The sequence below is a fragment of the Tachypleus tridentatus genome, chromosome 4 (genome assembly GCF_004210375.1).
Source record: "Tachypleus tridentatus isolate NWPU-2018 chromosome 4, ASM421037v1, whole genome shotgun sequence".
NCBI lineage: Eukaryota > Metazoa > Arthropoda > Merostomata > Xiphosura > Limulidae > Tachypleus > Tachypleus tridentatus.
The window spans coordinates 40,754,434-40,775,506 of record NC_134828.1 but is presented as its reverse complement, the minus strand read 5'-3'; the positions used below and the strand labels follow the sequence as shown (position 1 = coordinate 40,775,506).

General features: G+C 32.2%; 1 protein-coding gene across 2 annotated transcripts; it reads right to left on the bottom strand.

Annotated features, from left to right (window-relative positions):
* Positions 1-1,429: 1,429 nt before the first annotated feature.
* Positions 1,430-20,098, bottom strand: LOC143248920 (glycogen phosphorylase-like). Of its 2 annotated transcripts, XM_076497912.1 has the most exons (18): positions 19,440-20,098; positions 18,517-18,618; positions 16,840-17,022; positions 16,460-16,591; positions 15,953-16,064; positions 14,163-14,245; positions 13,622-13,765; positions 9,406-9,498; positions 7,921-8,067; positions 6,441-6,604; positions 6,135-6,249; positions 5,852-5,953; positions 4,890-5,096; positions 4,567-4,788; positions 4,261-4,388; positions 2,924-3,058; positions 2,601-2,667; positions 1,430-2,478 (listed from the first exon to the last, which is right to left on the bottom strand). In XM_076497912.1, the coding sequence occupies exons 1-18, from the start codon at positions 19,683-19,685 to the stop codon at positions 2,293-2,295; spliced, it is 2,568 nt and encodes an 855-aa protein (XP_076354027.1). In that variant the 5' UTR covers positions 19,686-20,098; the 3' UTR covers positions 1,430-2,292. The 2 variants fall into 2 exon arrangements, with proteins under 2 accessions (XP_076354027.1, XP_076354028.1); XM_076497913.1 differs by lacking the exon at positions 16,840-17,022 and having other exon boundaries at positions 19,440-19,932.
* Between the last annotated feature and the right edge of the window lie 975 nt (positions 20,099-21,073).

The following is a 21,073-nucleotide window of genomic DNA, read 5'->3' as shown; positions in this document are numbered from 1 at the left end:
AGCCCAAGTGGCCCAGCCGACTGACCTTAGGAGTCACCACAAGGCCGCCCGTCTACAGGAATTCAAGGTCAAAGTTGTAAGTGTTAGACTCCCTCAACCACCAGAATCCTCTCCTCCCTTTTACGGGTCACCACGCACGGCAAACATGAGTGGATATTTAGATCCCAGAGTAGGAAAACTAACAAAAACAAACAATCTTTCCTGGGAGGTCCCCTCACCACCTACAGGAATCCACACCGAGAGGAAATCCATGGGTCCATCTGCCTTTTGTCAAAGGTACAGGCTATTGGTGGTGGTATGGGAAATGTTTTCTTAGCCTACATTACGCCCCTTAATATTAACTGAGCATCATTTGAATGTCACAGTGTACCTTCGTAAAGTTGCTGACCGTGTGCGTACCTCTATGGCTACAGTCTACCAGTTTTCCAATAACTACTTTCAGCAGGATAATTCACAATAATCACAAATCACGCATCATCTCAAGCTAATTCCTTGAACATGAGAAAGACTTCAGTGTTCTTCAATGGTCTACAAAGTCCCCAGGTCTCAATCCATCAGAGTAACTTTGGGATAAGGCAGAACGAGAAGTTGGCTGTGTGAGAGTGTGGCCTACAAATCTGTAAAAACTGTGCGATGTACTATTGAATGTTTATAGCACCTTGCTGAATCCATACTCCAAAGAATTTAGGTTGTTCTGGAGGTAAAATGTGGTCCTATCTGGTACTAGATAGGTGTACTTAATAAAATGACCAATGAGTGTACATAGTGGTGTAACTATTATGCAGGGGTAGGAGTAGGTAACATTAGGTTCTTCAACCACTACAAAAGATAAAAAACAAAGTAATTTTAATCTGTTTTTAAGCTCTTAAAAAACAGGCACAGACAAAGTTAAAGGGGAGAGGAGTGTGGTGTACAGAAATAACATGCATTTATTACTACTCCTTAATATATATTATTTTAAAACATTTCTATACATATTTAAGTAGGTGTTCTTAGTAATAGAAAGTTTCAAGGGAGCATCCATCTTCCTCTCTATTAGTCATTCATGGAACTAATTATCAGCCAAGTGTTACATGTACTTTCTTATAGGAAAAGTTGCTCTGTAATTACACAGTAATGTTTTCTGTTGACAAATCATATGATGGCCTAGGAGTACAATTTCTCAATTTTAAAAATATATTTGTCTTCTTTTCCAAGTGTATGAGGTAAGGCTGAGGAAAAGAACATCCAGCTCTTTGTTTTCATAATTTTAAGGATGGTTTTTTTTTGTTTTTTTTAAAGCATTAACTTTTTCATTAAACAAACTACAAAGCAGACCTTTACTTGAATTACTCTAGATTAAACAATATCACAAGAGTTAAGTTTTAACAAATTACATCAAGTTGCAAAATCTTACTCCGAGAATAATCATACACACACACAGATCAAATTTTCTTTCTTGTGAACTTTATTAAGCAAGTATAAAAGACAGTGTAAGAATAATCAATTTACAAACAAATCTAGAAATATTTTCTCACAATTATGGTCACACAATTTGTTATTAAATGTGTATGAATACGCTCTTTATGATGAGGTTCCATAACTTTTTTTTTTTTTTAATATACATTACAAAAAATATCTGTAGTTATTTTCAACCTTTGTATCAACTAGACAAAATGGGAAAATATTTGTTCAGGTACCTTTCCAGTATTGGAATGTCCAGTAAACAATTATATATGTTGATATAAAATAGCATTACAAACAAACTAAAAACAGTAGTTATGAAAACACTTTCAGTATATATATAAAGAAGCTCCAACCTTAGTCTGTTACAAACAAAACTACTATCTGCTTTTAACTGCAACATGAACAAAACCTGTCAAGCTCATTTTGTCTTTAGTTCACGTCCTTTCAAGAGTCCGATAACATTTTCTTGTGAACTTTATAAAATAAGTTCTGTTTACACTTTGAATGCTGAACTAGTTTTTCTAGAACAAGACTTACTGTATATCAAGAATATGATATCAATCTGTCACAAAATGCATTTCAGTAACCTACAGAATGATGCCTTTACCTACAGAAAATAAATTTTCTCAGACTACAAAACCTAAGGGAAATATTGTAAGTTTCAAAACTTACAGAATAATAATAATAATAAAAAAAACTGTTTTGAAGCTCTCTTCTCTCTTACACACATGTACACTTTTCTCATGGCATATATTTTAACAAACATTATTTCAGCAATAGACATTCATTTGGAAAGAGATTCTGATCTATAATGACAACCTGAAGAACAGTTTCAACCAATGTTTATCAGGTGCTAGAGGGTGGAACAGAGTCCTCCATCACTTCTCTTGGCTCATGAGGTGCAGGAAGTTTCTCCCAGCTTGGTTCAATGCCCCAAATGTCCCTGGCATATTCACATATTGTTCTGTCACTGGAAAATTTTCCAGATGAGGCAACATTCAAAATAGCCATTTTTGTCCACTCTTCATAGTTCTATGAATTAGAAAAAAAAAAATTAAATGCTATGGAGTTTCACCATACATATAAATAAAATTAGAAATCTAGAAAACAAGCACAGTTGAGAATGATAATTTTAGAACAAGTAGACAACTTACTGTGTACATGTCACTAACTCTCTCTTGACACTTAATGTAAGAATCATAATCAGCCAAAAGGAAAAATCTGCAAAATAAGCAAATAGAAAAAAAAATAAAAATTAATATTACTTTAACACTATTTACAAAAAGTACATAATTTTTTTTAAAACAAATTCAAATGAAACTTAATTTTTTGAAGTAATTAGGTTTTGTAAAAAATGAAATGAATAAACCTATACCAAGTTATTAGGGTGTGAACAAACTAATTACAACCTGAATTAATTTATCTTAAATGTAATTCAATAATATGATACAAGTCTTAAATATCCTTTCATACCTACCTATCATGGTTTAACAAAACATTAACAACATCCTTGAATTTGTCTGGATCCTCAGGGTTGAAGAATCCACCACTGATCTGATCCAAACATTGTTTCAGTTCAAGATTTTTGTTGTAGTGTTCCCAAGCATTGTAGCTGAAGAATAATAAATATTAGATCTAAGTATATTTGTCACTAATCTCTGAAAGGAAAACAAGTTTTTCTAGCTCCAACACTGTTGCAATATTAAAATTACTATATTTATAGTCCAAAACTAATTAATAAAATTTTAATACTATATGTTCATTGACTGTCAAGTGCTTTAAATTACCTCCAAGAAATGCCACATAATTAAACTTAAATATTATAATATACAATTTGTAAGGCAGATAGAATAATATTCTATATAAATATTGAGAAAGTTTCATTAACACTAAGTTTCTACTTGATTGTGCACAAAAAATGAATAGAATCGTTTTAATAGAAATTTAAATGTCACTATTTCATTTTATCTCAGGGTTTTCAAAAACATTTGTCAAACAGGAGTTAAAACAACTGACACAGTTATGTACCACAAAAAGGGATTACATGATTTTTCTGTATAATTTCCATTATTTATAAGATTCAACAGATTTTTTTAAGATTTGTTTGTAGTTGTTGATCCATGTTACAGGTTTTAACAGATAAGAACAAGAAATCCACATTTGACAGATTTAGGGTTAGATATCAACAACTCTTGAACTTGCTTGACTAACAACTGAAGATAACTTCAATTCAGCAATTGTTCAGATGATTCTGAACAGCAACATATTTATGCTTTTGAAGAAGACTGACAACAGTCATTGGATGACATTTTGGTATTCTTTCATCGGAGTCTCAAATGTGTCTGCTGGAAAAAAATCCGTTGACCTTTCCAAAACAAATTTTTGTGAATCATAGTCGCAGTTTGGAAGATTATTTTATACAGGGTGTTCGGAAAGTCACTGTGCACTTATATATTTATTAACAGACATGTTTCAATATAGAATACAGGAGGTAAATATGAATGACAATTATAAACAATGTTGAAAGTGACCCCCGTTGGCATCAATACAGGCCTGGATCCTTCTTATTTTGTTTCTAAACACTGCTATCAGTTGCTGGCTTGAAATAGACTGAATAAAATATTATTAAAAAAAACTGCACAGTGACTTTCCAAACACCCTGTATTGGTAGATGGTTTTAAGGAAAACAGATTTTTAAAAAGGCCAGAAAATATATTTCTTGTTTTATGGCCAAAAATATCAATACAGGCTACTAGTAATTACCCCACACACACACACACACAGGAGATTAAAACAAGAAAAACAAATTTCTACCCTTTTCTTTTCAGCTCTTCAACTTCTTCAACATTCATTCCAAAAATAAAGATGTTCTCAGCCCCCATCTCTTGTTTCATTTCAATATTAGCTCCATCCAAAGTACCAATAGTAAGTGCTCCATTAAGCTGAACAAGAAGTTATCCATTACTCATTTTATACGTATACATAATACATATGCACACACTAAATATCACAGAAAAAACTGTTGTTATAAACCTTTACTTAAGTGCATTTTTAAATTTAGTACCTAAACACAGTTAATAACTCAAAAGAAAAATGTTTATTTGAAATCAAATATTTTACCATGAATTTCATGTTCCCAGTTCCCGAAGCTTCTGTCCCAGCTGTCGAAATCTGTTGACTAAGGTCTGCAGCTGGAATAACTCTTTCAGCAAGAGTAACTCTGTAATTCTCCAAAAACACGACCTTCAGTTTATTGCCAACTACAGGATCATTATTTACCACATTTGCCACAACACAAAAGAGACGAATGATCTGCTTTGCCATGTAATAGCCAGGTGCAGCCTTTGTGTGGAAAGTAAAAAAAATTTTAAGTTATTTTATTTATCAAGTAGATATGTTTAACAAATGTAACTAATATGGTGGAAGAGAAGTAATGTACCCACCTTGCCTCCAATCATAACTGTTCTTGGAACAAATGGACTGCTTGGATCTCTCTTGATTCTATTGTACAAAGTAATTATATGGAGACAGTTTAGCAGTTGACGTTTGTACTCATGGATTCTCTTAACTTGAACATCATACATGGAAGTTGGGTTCACTGTGATATCATATTCCTTCTTGATGTAAGCTGCCAACTTCATTTTATTTTCCTGCAATATAAAAGTCATCTAGAGGTATAATGTCTATAATTACTAAATCAAATACAGTAAATAAACAATTTACATCATTCAATACAACTTTTTGACAGGAAACCATAATTGGTTTGTTTTGAATTTTGCACAAAGTTGCACAAAGACTATCTGCACTAGCTGTCCCTCATTTAGCAGTGCAAGACTAGAGGGAAAGCAGTTAGTCACCACCCACTGCCATCTCTTAGGCTACTCTTTTACCAATGAATAGTGGGATTGACCATCACATTATAATGCCCCTGCAGCTGAAAAGGTGAGCATGTTTGGTGTGATGGGGATTCAAGCCCACGACCCTCAGATTAAGAGTCGAGTGCCTTAACCACCTGGTCATGCTGGGCTGGAAACTGTAATAAGCTCATGAAGTCAGCACTCAAATACTGAATAACCATACCTTGCATACCAAAAAACAAAAACAATCTTATTTCTCCAAGGTACACTATATATCAATAGACAACTTAATAACGACTTGAACTACAGTATATTTCGGACAACAAATTGCTCTTTTCTAAATAAAATTCTAGAAGTAAAATAAAAAATGACAAGCCTTCAGTTCATTGCATCCTTTGCTAAAAATACGAAAGACCAATTTGCTTTAAAATTTGTGTATTTTTCCTCCTTTTTGGCTAATTAAGTATAAATCAAAATACACCATTAACATTTATGATAAAGAGAGATTCAACATAGAAATTAATTTTAACCAAACACTCAAAACAAACCTGTTTAATAATTTGGAATGTTCTTCTAAAACCCCTGTCATTTACCAGAAGTTTAAGTTTCTCTAAATCTTCTAGATGTGTGAGCCAGTTTTCACCAATCCTCTGGAAAATAATGAAGCACAGCAGTTAAAACTAAAATTGTACAGTTTACACTATGTAATCTATAACTTACAGTAGTGTCCATAGTCAGTCCCTGATCAATTGTAAGTATTTGTATACACACACACACACACACACACATATATAAAATCTCAACTTAAAACACTCAGCACAAACCACATACCTCAGCTATAGCATCAGCCAAGTTTGGATTGCAAAGAGCTAACCAGCGACGAGGCGTTATTCCATTGGTTTTATTTTGAAATTTCTCTGGAGTGAGTTCGTAGAAATCTTTAAACCTAATGATGAAAGATGTGAGCTTATATATTAGATTTACATCCATTTTTCATACAAGAGCTTTGTCATTAATTCTCTAAATTGTCTGTGCAAGTACTTTCACAATTATCTTAACATCAAATCTGTCTTTAGTAACCACAAATAGGTAGAATTAATTATTTAAATAAATTATTCTAGACAACACACATCTTACAGGTTTGTTCTGAGGATTTCAGAGTGGAGAGCAGCTACACCATTAACAGCATGTGAACCTACAATAGCCAAGTGAGCCATATTGATCCGTTTCTCTCCTTCTTCCTCCACAAGAGACATTCTGCGAAGCCGATTTACATCATTAGGCCATCGTTTTTGGACTTCCTGCAATATGCAAGAAAAGCACACTGGACTACTAACATTCCCTGTATATCTTTAATTATAACATAAGGATATTGGCATTCTTTTGAATTCAGCTATTGCTGAAGAGAGTTCTCCCTACCATAGAAATCACAGAACAAGCTTAAGAAATAAACTTTTTTTTAAAATTAAGAATATACAAAGTTATGGCAAGTTTGTGTTTTTGTTGTTTTTTGGGGGTGAGGAGGAAAAAATATCAATAATTCAAAAATAAAATAAAAATCTCAATATTCAGTTGTAGCACTAACACTGGAAACAAAAGCTTCTTCAAAAATCAAAGTCCTACATTTATCAATCTAACAATGAGATATAATGAACATTTTAAATAACACAAAATGTATGACATACTACAAAGAGTACAATTCTTAAAAAAAAATAAAACATTAAGAGTACACTTGTATCAAGCATTATGGAAGTGTGATAAAAAAAGATTTATAACAGTAAAAACATTCACAAACAGTTTAGCTAGGGTGCAGCATACATTTGTAAGATTACAAGGGGAAAGGTGCACCTTATATATAATGGGAAAAATCTGTTAATACCATCACTAAATGAACTGAACAAATAGAGCAAAATGGTAACCCAGCTGATGAATCACATTTTCCATTTAGCTCATATGATGAAGGACAAGTAGTTACAGAATCCTACTACAACAAATGGAGAATAAAGCAAGCTGCAAGAATTAAAAGGCAATTAAACAGATAGTAAGAAAAAAATTGACAACCAGAGATGTTAACTGGCTCTGTGGGATCTACAAGTTTGTGTAAAACGTTTCATTAGTTAGTTATAATGTCCAACACCCTACTGCATTACAACATGATCAGCAATGCTTACATTAAAAAAAAAAGAAACTCAAAATCTGTAGTAAACCAAATTAGTTTGTTAACATGCAAAATCAACCAAGCCAAGCAAGTTAGAATCCAACCTAACCCTAACAGCACTCTCCACTGTAAACAAAGTCAGGATGAAAAATTAATATAGTCAAATAACAAAAGTCGATATTCAAAATATAAAACAAAATTGAAACCGATCTTAAAAGTTTAACAAATATTCAACATAGCAACTATTTTTATATTCTGGAAAAAGTGTTTTAATTAATTTTGACAGTCTCCTTGAATTTTTGGTTTTGTAAACTTCAAGTTGGTGGCCCATGTATAAAAAGAACAACAACAATTGGATCTTCCTGGCATTTAATTGCCATGGGTTGTAACAAATTATTAAAACAACTTATTTCACTTCATATTAAAAATACTTTCTCATAAAAGCTACAATAATGTTACCTTAAGGAGATGAGAATTAATATCATAAATGATCAACAGGTGGCGAGGTAGAATCCTTTCAAGCAGTTTAACTGGCCAACGTTCCAATGCCTCAGGAAGAATTGTGTGGTTGGTATAGGCACAGGTTGCAACTGTAATATCCCAAGCCTAAAGAATGGAAAATTACTGACAATGTAAAATAATAATAACAAACATCATTAAAAATGATATCAAAATTTGCAATTTAAATTGTCTATAAAGAAACTATAATGTGCTTTTTTTTTTTTGTTTAAAGTATAATTTACTCCTTCACATAATACTATTTAATCCCATTACTTGAGTAAATTAAACACACTACTATAATAGTAAGTTGACAAACTTCTCAGCATAACAAAGCAATTTATTTTAGGGGAGAACATTCTACACATCTCAATAGAATGCTAGTCTGTCAAAACATGCAGTACACTTTCCCAAAAATAAATTGCTTTATTCTGCTTGCTTGCCAACTTATTGTTAACCCTGCATTAGTCTTCTGTACAAATTTTCCACAGTCATTCTGCTGTACATATGATGTACAATGCCAGGTTTCACAAATAGTGGACCTCCATCATAAAAGATTAATTTAAAAATATTTAAGTTATAATAAATATTATTTTGGAATCAAAAGAATCAGAGTCAGTATTATTATTATTATCAACCAGCATATTAAAAGAACATGTTACACATATTTAAGCATAACAATAATAAGCCAGGGTTATTCAAACTTTCTTAATTTGCAACTATTTGATTAACTGATAAACAGAAAAACTATATCAAAAAACAGATACTGTGTAATGAAACTTTCCAATGAAAGCATCAAAATCAAGTGTGATATTTCTCTGTTTAAATAGTAAAAGCCTAATAACAAAACTTTCAAAAGAAACCAAGAGTCTACTACTTGAAATTGTGTATTTAATTTTAAATGTAATGGTTATTTGATAATCCTATTCAAAATTATATTTTAGTTCTCAATATAGGCAAGTATCCAAATGCACTGTTATTTATACACAAAACTAAAATTAACTTCAAGGTCCACTTCACTTGCTACTATCAATTACTAACATTATGGATGTTTGGTCAAAATACTTAAAGTAATTGAAATAGTGATTTCTTTCATACCACAATAAAATTTATTCAAGGGTTTAAAAGCCATATTTAAATAATTGTTTTCATCCTCTGAATTTGCATCATGACCATTATACTTGGTAATTACCCACATTTAGAAGGTTACAGCATGTAACATTGAAACAGGAGCTTCTAAACCTATCAGTTTTTTTTTGTTTTTGTTTTTTTAGTACAAAAATTATTTTATTGCTTCAAATAAGATAACACTTACATTTCTGACTTACTTACCTAAAATGCCAAAGTTAATTAATTTTCCAAGAATTTATATCAAGATACCAGGAAGTAACTAATGAATTAAAGAAAACAATCATACATACATACATATTACTAATGCTACCTTACCTTTTCCCATACTAAACCTTCAATGTCAATTAAAATTCTCATCAGTTCAGGGATAGCCAAGGCAGGATGAGTATCATTTAACTGAATAGCTACCTAATGGAAGAAAATGTTTATGTATAATTTTGAACAAAGTCCAATCCTGCAATTGTTCATTCTTTTAACTACATTACTTTTCAACTTACTAAAACAACTAATACATTGCTGCACAGTCTAATATTGCCTGTAAATTTTGCTAAGATTACTTACATTAAAACAAACAGGACATTTATTCTGGTACCTCACTTTTAACAAAAGGTATTTGTGTACATAATCACCCACAAAATGTTAAGATGAAAGGTGAATCAGGATCAGGGTGAATACCCTATTGGCAGCAAAAATGCATCCAAACAGTTTTAGAGAGAAAGAAGTTAGTCATTTGCTGTGGTCCACTTCAGTAAACAACTGAAGGCAGCCTGTAGATGCTGCTCAATATATCTCTTGTTCGACAACTGACACGAGATGTGAAAGTTTGCAACAGTAAGAGAAAGCTGTTCATTGACGACAATCTTTATACTGTAAAGTACGACACTAAAACACAGCCCTAAGGGACTCCAAGTTCTTGTAGAAAAGAATGGGGAAGTGTTGAACCCACACAAACTTGGAATTGCTTGTTCATTAAAAAATTAATAAAAATTGCATTGTATCATAAGCCTTTGCAATGTCAAAGAACATTGATACAAGATGTCATTTGAGAAAGGCTTCTCTGATTGATGTTAAGTCAAATCAGGTGGTCTACAGTGGAGCACTGTCGTCAGAACCCACACTGGGTAGGAGGGAGGAAGTTGTTTGATTCAAGAAATCAAACAAGACAAGAATTAACCATCCTCTCCAAGATCTTACAGAGACAGCTTATCAAAGCAATTGGACGGTAGTTTGAAGGAATCTTGGGATCCCTCCCAGGCTTAGAGAAAAAGTATGACAATAGCCTGGAGCGAGACATCAGGAAAAACATTCTTCTGCCAAATCTGGTTAAAAACAATCAGAAGAGTAGCAAGAAAAGCAGCAGATAGATGGTGCAGCATTTCATAGTGTACATCTTCAGGTCTGACTGGCTTACTGCCAGACTGATGATGGGTCAGTTTGAGTTCCACCAGTGTAAAGGGACAATTATAGTCATATAGAAAATCAGCTTGAAAGGAAAGAAGGGATTGCTCTTCCAGTCTTGATAGCTAAGAAGGTGGAGGAGGAAGAAGAAGTGCTATATACCCAGCAAAAGCTTTCACCTAGAGTAGAGTATCAGCGATACTCCAAGTATAAGCTACTTCCTGGCCAGAGAGCAAGATCGAGAGGGGGACAGAATTATATTGCTCACTGACCTTTCGAATCTTGTCCCATATGACTTTGGAACTGGTGGTAGAAGATATGCTGGTTGTGAACTTAATCCAAGATTCGTCTTACCCACCAAGCATGTGCACAGGCATGCTGGAAAGTGACGAGGTATGAGAGTGTGCAATACCTACAAAAAAGTATCCCAGGCCTGTTTTTGAGCCTTCTGTGCCATGTGGCAGGCAGAATTCCATCACAGACAAGGATATCATGGAAAACGTTTATAGGTTGTAGGAATACATTGAGCAGCTGCCTGTATAATGCAGTCAGTTACTATTGCCACACAGTTGTCTATTGATGACTTACAGACAATGACATGATCAAGTTCTGAGAGAGCAGTGAAAAAGGAACAGTTTGCTTGATCCAGCTTCCACTGGGGCACATGGGTTGGGTGACATCGACCATGGACTCGTAACGAGTTCAAAGTAGCATGGGGTGTAACCTCAATAAGTATATACTCAAATCCCCTTTAAATGCAAAAGGAGTTCAATGTGTCGAGATGTGGATGTTTCCACCAATATGTCACTATATCAAAGCTTCTTTACTGACTTTGGAGAGCCAGCAAGTCCCTCTAGTCCCTTCTGAATGAAAAAGGGAGACATCTTCCCTAAATGTTTGTCTGAAAGACAATGTGGTATAAGAAAATGAGGTACAACTGGTGTTACAGATGTTGACGATTGCTGCTCAGAATCTTCAAAAGGTTGTCATTTACCTATGGACTGTTTTTTCACTATTTTATTTGAAGTTTTTATTTGGAGGGTCCATAATAACAAAAGGAATATTTAAGTACCAACTGACCCCACCCACCATTGAGCTCTATTAAGAGTTGCACTACAATGCCAAACAAGGACACTGCAGCAATGCCAGGTTTCATAAGAACTACCAAAACACCAGTTACAATGGTGTTACAATGCCCACAACACCTGTTGAGGACATCCAAACTGGTACTTGGATGACCCTAGTCCAAGTGGACCAGAGGACTGACCCAAGGGGAACCACCCCAAGGCTGCCCGTCTACAGGTATTGAAGACCAAAGTGGTGCATTAGAGTTGGATCCCTGACCCACCAGAATTCTCTCCTCCCCTTCACGGGTCACCACACACGGCAAACACGTGGGTAGATGTTTAGATCCCAGAGGAGAGAAACTAAAAGAACAGAACCTTCCATGGGAGGTCCCTTCACCACATACAAGAATCCACACCTAGGCTTTGTCTACACGTGTGCACACATCAAGTATTTGCAATATAACTAGTGATATAGCATGTGTATCTTCATAAGATTTGGGAGAATTTTAGTAAAGATTACATGTATATTGTATACAAAAGAAATCAGTTTTGAATGAAATACTGTTATTAAAGATTTGTTTGTGAAAATCGAGTTTGCTTTATTACTTGTCTGAGGGCAAAGTGATTTTATGTTGTGATTAAAAAATATTCTTTGTCCTAAAAATAAAGTATTATTCATGTAATCTTCAAATCTTCCTTAATACATTTCAAATGTTTGTTTTCAGCAAGACTTTATATTTTCTGGTATTTTCTATATATACTGTCACTATATCAATTTCATAAATCATAAAAAAAAAGGAAATAGGTATTAATTACGTTTTTTCGTACTATAATGACTACACATAACAAATATAGAAACATGCGGTCCAAGTAGCTATAGTTCAATAACACTGAATAAACATCTATTATTATTTCATTAACCTTCCAGTCATACCTAGCTATCATTAAGCAACTTAAATTGATGTGGTGCACATGCACTCATGTTACACATCCAGTACTATAAAACTGACCTCTTGTCTTCCTAGTCTTTGTTGGGTTTTAGTGGACTAGTATCTTGTAATATACAGTCACATTTCAATTATTATACTTATATATTATTACTATTTAGAAATAAATTATTAAAAACTTATTTTTCTTAAAATATAGGATAATAAAATCAAGAAGTAAAGCAAAAAAGACTTTTTACTACAATCTTTGGCTTCAGCTGCTGCTGGATACAAGTTGCAGTGCCTTTTAAAATTTGGCACACGCAGATATCAAAATTTTTAAGGTTTTATATAAAAGTTTAATAATCAAAAGATCACAAATAACAACACTGAAACCACAGAATTTCATTATTATTTATTAAGCTTAGTAGCAGACTAAAGACACAACCTACCTCACTGAAACCTTGGATTGAAAGAATGTGATAGCCTTTTCAAATATTAAAATGACCAAAAAAAACCACTCTGGGAGCATTCTAAGCTGTTGGCTGATTATTCACGTCATATGTTGAAGTGTATATACACACCATTTCCAAAAATGGAAAGAGGTGAAAGGGACCAATATGTTTGTTTCAGTACATAAGCCACACCTCAGCAAAATACAAAGATAGGAGATGCTCATTTTATATTTTAGCTTGATAATATTAGTAATTTGAGATCCTAATTCATACCAAACTATAGACTTAGTATTTTGATATTACAAACATCTACTTTTAAAAACAGTGCTATATTCAGCATACCATGTGACTCAGTAAAATCTATACTTGGATGTGTTCTTTTAATATTTACTTTTCAATTAAGAAATTAAACCTCATATATAATACTAAAGTTTGAATTATAAATCTACACTTTGATTCTGAACTTACTGAAATAAATTCATAAAATAGTAGTTCAATAAAATATTGAGTGCAATCAACAAACACGATGACACGAACTTTGAACACTGACCCATTGTGAAAGGTTTAATACAGTACAAATGAAGCTTTGTTTATTTGAACAAAAAGTACTTAGTTTGTTTTCACAATTATTCTAACAAATGTATTATATACATAGTTCAATCCTTTCACAAAATAACAAATGTACCTTGTCAGGAAATGTTTCAAAAGACGTTCGTATAAGGTTTCTGTTGCCAAATTTGGAAGATTTAAAGCGGCGAATTATGTCTTGAAGTGTTGCAGCCACCATGAAGTACTCTTGCTTTAGACGCAGTTCTTTCCCTTCAAAAAACTGCAATAATGAAAAGTATGAAATGATACAAAGATACATGATTTAAAAAAAAAACAACAAAAAAACATTGGTATATCACATTAAACATATAAATCCTGTTTTTATAAAGTAATAATTAAAACAGATACATATATTAATAAAAAATTATTTAAATCTTATAATGAAATGAAATTCTGCTATCAGTTGTCCTATTTATTTAAAAAATTTGTATCAAAATACAACAAGTCAAACATCTACAAGGAATCAAGTTGCCACATTTATAGTAGTTCACATATTCCACATGTAATCATTTTTACATCACATTGTGGAACAGGATCGACACATTACAGCAACAAAAAAAAAAAAAAGGGGGATAATTTGTGGATCTTTAGAGAGAGGTAATTTTAAATTTACTTACATTATCATTTGGATAAAGCACTCTAGAAATGTTTTCTGCTAAATTACGGTCAAGTACAGCTTGAATGTAGTCTCCATCATTAACTAAAAGAAAATTTAAGTTATTTCAGTTAAATGTATTAACCTGTTTGAATTAAACAATAAGACAAAATGAGAACTACTTTGCAATTATAGTTACTATAAACACCCATTATATCATATACACTGAAACATTAATAAATTGCAAACAATTAGAAACACAGACTCAAAAATAGTTTGTGGTTCTGTTTATGCATTTATAACTTACGCAGTTTAAAGACAAGTCAAAATTAAATGTATGGTAATTAAAACAATTAGAATATGCAAATAAGGAAGTCAAGTGACAAACCAAGTGATATTTTATTAGTTGTGTAATGGCACTGAAAACTGATTGCTTTCTGGAAAGACAAGTTCTTTACTATATGAAATATGCATACAAAAAAAAACCATAATAACATGTCTAATTCATAGATTTAGAATTCTAACAACTGGGACATCTCTTTATCTATCAAATAGTATTAGATAACAAAGGAAAATGGATCAATCTGGATACCAGGGCCCATGAACAAATTTAAAACATTTTGACTTGTTGTACAAAGAACAACCATTAATTACATTTTAGTTGTTCTGCATTGAATAAATAAATATATAATAATAAAAAAAAACACATCCTTTTAAGTAAAAGTTTTACTCCTAAGCCCATTTCACATTTTAACTGTTTGAGGTAGTAATATAGAAATGCTATCAGCTAAAAATATAAACAGAGCAACTTAAGTTTATACTTATAGTGCATTCTAACAATTTTCCCAATTACAACATTGATAACATGGGTGTTAACTCATGCTTCAAATAATTTGTGCCTACATCTCAGAAATAGTGAAACATTTATCACGATTTCAAAAAAACAAATGTCCCATTTGCTTTCAACAATATGAACAATTAAGATGCACATTTGCCAGATAAACCAAGACCAGTTGTGGTAAGGCTACAAAATATAACTTCCACATTTTCATATGAAGGTTAACTGAAGAGTCCATTCTGAATTCAAAATAAAATCATCACATAAGTTTTACTTTACACTGTTATCAAAACATTGCTCCAAGTTCCCTAGGAAATACCACTTTTTCCATGTTAAAGCATTACTAAATAGTAAGTGTAGTACATAAAAAGCAATTGTGCTCAAAGTAAAGAATAGAAGTGACAGATTCACTGAAATATAAAAGCTTTTTATTGAATAGTTATGTTACAGTTTTGTTTTTGGTTAGCTCTGCAATTTTCTTTCTAAACTACAAAAACTACCAGTTTTTGTGATGAACAGAAAACCCCGAGACCTAGCATTTTCTATTCACAAGAACAAATACGATAATGAATTTCTATCCTTTTTTATTACAAACAAACATTTGTTTTGAAGAATTTGTCCAGTAAAATGTTTACGTCAAAGAAAATTTACAAACCTAGTAGTTAAAAATTCAAGTTTCAAAGTAAAAACTTGAATATAATTAAAACTAAAGAATAACTAAATAAAAAAAAATCCAGATTAAAAATACAGTAAATAAATTAACTGATGTTTCAAAAAATTCATATTAAGCCTTGGTTAAAAGATTCAATTTTGTTGTGTAATTTTTCACGATTAAAAGGTGATTAAAAGATAAAATGGAAGAAAAGGAATTATTAAAAATTTATCATTTCTAAATTTAAATTCAATTGCAAAGTTTAATATTAAAGATAAAATACTTTTGAGATTAAAATGAAGTAAACAATCAAGATACTTACAAAATCTTAAGTTGAAACTGTTCGGAGACTTAGCAGACCAAAGTCGCAAAGAGTTCACTACGTTGTTACGAAAGCCAGGGATTGGAGTGTCATATGGTAGAGCAAAAACAATCTGTAATAATAATAAATTCCAAAATGAAGTTAATATGAATGTTATAAAATAGTCAAATAAAGAAAATAACACTTGATAACTACAAATACAAGGAACATTAAAATGTTTTCCATATCATTAAATGTATTGGTAGATTAACAAGGCAAAAGTCAAGGATCCCTAGTAATCATGCAATTAAAATACATTTGGAAATGTATGTTTGAGATATCCAAGGGCTTTCTTATGGATTTTGCATGATATCAAAATATTAAGCTTATTGTTTTTCAGTTGCAAGAGTGAAACTGAAAGATAAAATTTTCAGTAGAAATTTATTATAAACTAAAACTCCTGGTTAGTTTTTCCTGAATCCATGCATTAATACAAGACTGTAAAACAGTGAAACACTTGATATTCACCTGTGTATCAACCCACTTGTAGCCATGATTAGTTTTCTGGACATGTCCATAGAAGTTCACAGGCAACATATACTCTGGTCTGGCTTTCTCCCATGGGTTACCAAACCTGAGCCAATCATCTGGCTCTTCTATCTGCAAATTACATTAGTACATAAATTAATTAACAGTTTATAATACTGTTAAGAATTAAACACAAGAAGACAAAAAATGCTACGAGCTTCCTTATGTCAACCCTTTTACATTATATTTTTAAATATGTATTTTAAAGTTTGAGAGTTGTGTTTGTTATAGCATTACCACCAATAATTGGTACTTTTAGTAAACGTATGACCAATAAAAGACATTAATTTGCTTATGTGGTGACTAGTGAATGTTATTACCTGTTCACCTCCTCTAATTTTCTGGGCAAAAATGCCATATTCATATCGTATACCATAACCATAAGCAGCTAAGCCAACCGTTGCCATAGAATCCAGAAAGCAAGCAGCTAACCGGCCAAGCCCACCATTACCAAGCCCTGCATCTTCTTCTACATCTTCCAGTTCTTCAATATCTAAACCCAACTATAAAATACAAGTTTCAAAGCAGAAAAATAGTCATGTTAATTATAGCTACTTGACAGTGTATTTCAATGAGATGCAGTTTAACAACATCTTATGAATTAGCAGTTTCTTAATTCCCACTCCATTGTTTTTACATACAAAACAAAATTAAAAACTTTAATTAAAAAAGAAATCATTAGTAAATGTGCAATATTATAAAAATAAAAAATTTAAGCCATTTTCAATTAATTGACCAAGTTTCTGATTTCTCAGTAACCCATTTATAGAACAAAATCATTACAAGAATAAAAGTGCACAAAATTAACAGTACGAATAATTCTTTAAACAGTAAACCCTGAAAATAAGTTTTGATGCATTTACAGAAACTTCACTACTGAGGTACATTGATAAAGGCTTTGCTTTTATCTTCAAGTTTCTGGTTAGATTACTACAGTGATGTATCCAAGGTGTGTGTGTGTGTGTGTGTGTGTGTGTGTGTGTGTGTGTGTGTGTGTACTACTACAACTGGTTTTTCCTGTATCTGTGATAATCATACAACTTTAAAATGAGGCCAAGTAATCAGTCTGTCTTTGTATTCAATTAAAAACTTATGGAAAAGATCAAATTCCAAATGACTGAACAGTACTCAAAATAACAAATTCTTACAAGCTTTTTGAATCTATTGTTAAAGATAACTTCAAGATGAATCTTGAAGATCAATGAAAGATTAAAATCATCATTATCATGACTTAAAGCTTTTTCTTTTCTCATTTTTATTAAAAATTTCTTGTTTATCTATACAAAGACACCATTGTTATTGCATGCCAAAACTTATAAAGACCTCGATACATTTCCCTACAACAGACTGATCATAAATTAAATTCTCACAGAAACTGGGAAGAATACAAATTTACTTGAAGGTTTAAGATTGAAAGCTGTAATAAATACATCCCTTTCTGCCTAGAGCCTTGTATATTACCTACATTAGCAATATAGATCATTTTATAAGCAACAAGATTTCTAAACTCATGCAAAACCAATTTATTGGAAAATGTTACCTTAATAGTGGAGTTGAGCAATCCTGTTGAGTAAGTTTATCAACAGAAGAGAATAACTGTATACAATAGCCAGTAAAAGCCAGTTAAGGTTACAAGAGCAAAAATATTTCTAAGATCTATTTACAAATATCACATTCAACAGTAGAGAGGTTATCATCAATGTACAAGATATTCTGCCAAGAAGACTCTGAAGCAAATGTTTAGTTTTGGTTCCTCATTGTAGAAAAATATACCAGATCATTTGAGAAAATTTAAAAGTGGGCTGCCAAAATGATTATCAATTTCCAACACTTTAAATTACCTTGGTGTAATTTTTGAAACACAAATTATATATGTAGTTAAATTCTGCCATATACTATGTGTAGTAAATAAACATACAAATAGTCCTTTAAACCAAATGGCAACAAACTGGCAGGTTATTTTAAAGTCTGTATTACATGTAAAACATATGACTCACTTGATACATCGCTTCATCACATGCACCTTGTATTCCAAGGTTGATCATGGTGTTGGACAAGGTTCGTCCCATGTAGTATTCCAGGGAAAGGTAGTAAACACGCTTTAGGAGAAGAAAGAGAAAACAGTTTACATCTTTGTACAAATATCTTATTTGTATGATCCAATATGTGTTAATGCTGCAAGATGAAACGTATTAATAACCATGCTATTAAAATTCAAAAATATAAAATCTTTCTTTGTAGAAAGTACTTTATTAAATAAATAGGCAAACTAGCAAATCTTTTAAATTGGCAATGCATCCTTACAATTTACTCATTATGAGTGTCCAATTGTGGTTCCTTTAATAAACAAATACTACAGGAAACAGTTTATAGTATAAAATACTTCTGAGAAATGGTAGTTAAAGAAGTAACTTCTTCATGTGGTTTCATGGCTATAATGAAACATTTAGTAGTTTAGAAAAAAAAATGTGATAACAGATATTTTGTATGCATTACAGTATTACTTACAAACAATGATAACTGCTATCACAAAGAGATAAGAATTAAGATGCAAATAGCTTAAAACTAGAATATCTATTCTCCTAAAAATGTCAGCCTTTGCATTCAAGGCCTGCAAAGTGAATCTTTATAAGAATGTTCTTTTCTTATGTCTATCACAGAAATATCCTATTCTCTGTACACAGTTCAAATTAAGAAACTTAATTTTTACGACAAAATATAACAAGTTTTTGACATAAGTTTTATTATTATAAATAATAATATGTATATTGACATTAAGTTATTAAGAGTATTAGCAAGAAAAATTCTTAAGATTAAGAACCTAGCTTCTATTCTAAGAAAAACTGTACAAATTTCGAAATTCTAGTTACATTAAACCATTTCACGGAAAGTATATGGATTTTAACACTTTATATTTTACCTTTGGATCTTTTTCATAATAATACTGCTGGGTACGTATCCACCTTCCGACTTGATGATCCCATACCGCATGAGCTAAAGCAAAATAATAATCTCTTGTAGTGGCGACATTGCGATCTTTTACCAAAGTGTAGTGCAGATGTCTGTTAAAAGTCTTTTTTGCATTAGCCACATTTTCTACTTGTGCAATTCCCCTAACACTAATTTGTTTTCGCTTTTCCTGATCCGATTTAGGAACAGCAGCCATGATTACTGTCAAAAGTTTAGTAAAACTAAAGCTGGGAGTTTGGGCAGTAGTACTAAAACTTATTTAATCTACGTTATGCAAGTTTAAATCTTGTTTCAGTATATACCAGTTCCTACAATACATTTATAAGCACGGTATAACTTAACTTATCCAACTGAATAATCATCTCTTTCAAATGAATCTTCACTCAACCTAGCTACAGCATTTAATCTACTTTTATCACGCGACCTGATCAGCAAATAACAAAGTCAAGGTCATGCCTTATAGAAGTACAGGCCTCTGCCACAGTGATAGGCAAGACAACAGGTCAGATATAACTATGACTACATGAATACCGACAACGTTTCAAATATATGAACCATTCGTAAAGTTTCAAATTAGTTGTGCAGCTAAAAATATGTCAAGTTATAAATTTCGTAGAACACAAACAATTCGGTTCTTTTAACATGAACAAAGACCAATTAATTACTTTAGCAACAAATATAAAATGTTGATTTAGTAAGATACAAAGTTTAACACATCATGAACTATTTATATTTTTCATCTCGATCTCATAAAATGACCCACAATTGTTAATTGATTTTGTTAACTGTAATAATTAATTATTTATATGAATACCAAATTACTTAATATATTTGAATCTAGACATCATTACTTATACTCGGTGTCTTAGAATGGTAATTTAACACCTTTTCAGCTGGCCCTTCTAGTGGTACAGCGGCATGTCTGTGAATTTCCATTGCTAGAAAGTGGGTTTCGATACCCGTGGCGGGTAGAGCACAGATACTCTATTGTATAGCTTTGTGCTTAATTCAAACAAACAAAACTCTCCACCTTTTCTAACAAAACTATTGATTAAGTTGGTACACATATAAATACGTGAGACATATAGGCATCCGCAAAAGGCACTTTCTCCTTACTGGATTATGAATTTTACGTTTCCCTAGTTATAGCTTTAATATCATTTTGTCATCTTGCCCACAGGAATTGTTTATTTCTGAATTTCGCGCAAAGCTACACGAGGGCTATCTGCGCTAGTTGTCCCTAATTTAGCAGTCTAAGACTGGAGGGAAGCAACTAGTCTTCACCACCCACTGCTAACTCTTGGACTACTTTTACCAATTAATAGTGGGGTTGATCGTATTTATAACGGCCCCATGGCTGAAAGGGCAAGTATTCGAACCCGCAACTTCTAGATTGCGAGTCGAACGCCCTAACCACCTGGTCATGCTCGGTCCATCTGACTTGTGTAAATGTAGCAGAGCTCAGTTTCACATTACCTAAGAAGCGAGAAGTCGGAAATCTATGGCATCCTCCAATCGTTTTACGGTTTGAAATACAATAAAGCAGACCTGTATAAATGATATGAATCGTGGTAAGTTGTCTTT

Bases quoted from the DNA above. Each gene is read 5' to 3' on its own strand.
- LOC143248920 (XM_076497912.1), bottom strand. From the start codon at position 19,685: ATGGCTGCTGTTCCTAAATCGGATCAGGAAAAGCGAAAACAAATTAGT. The intron at 8,068-9,405 runs GTAAGGTAGCAT...TCCATTCTTTAG, and splicing joins AAGGTTTAGTATGGGAAAAG to GCTTGGGATATTACAGTTGC. The intron at 5,097-5,851 runs GTTTGTTTTGAG...TTTATATTGCAG, and splicing joins CATTCCAAATTATTAAACAG to GAAAATAAAATGAAGTTGGC.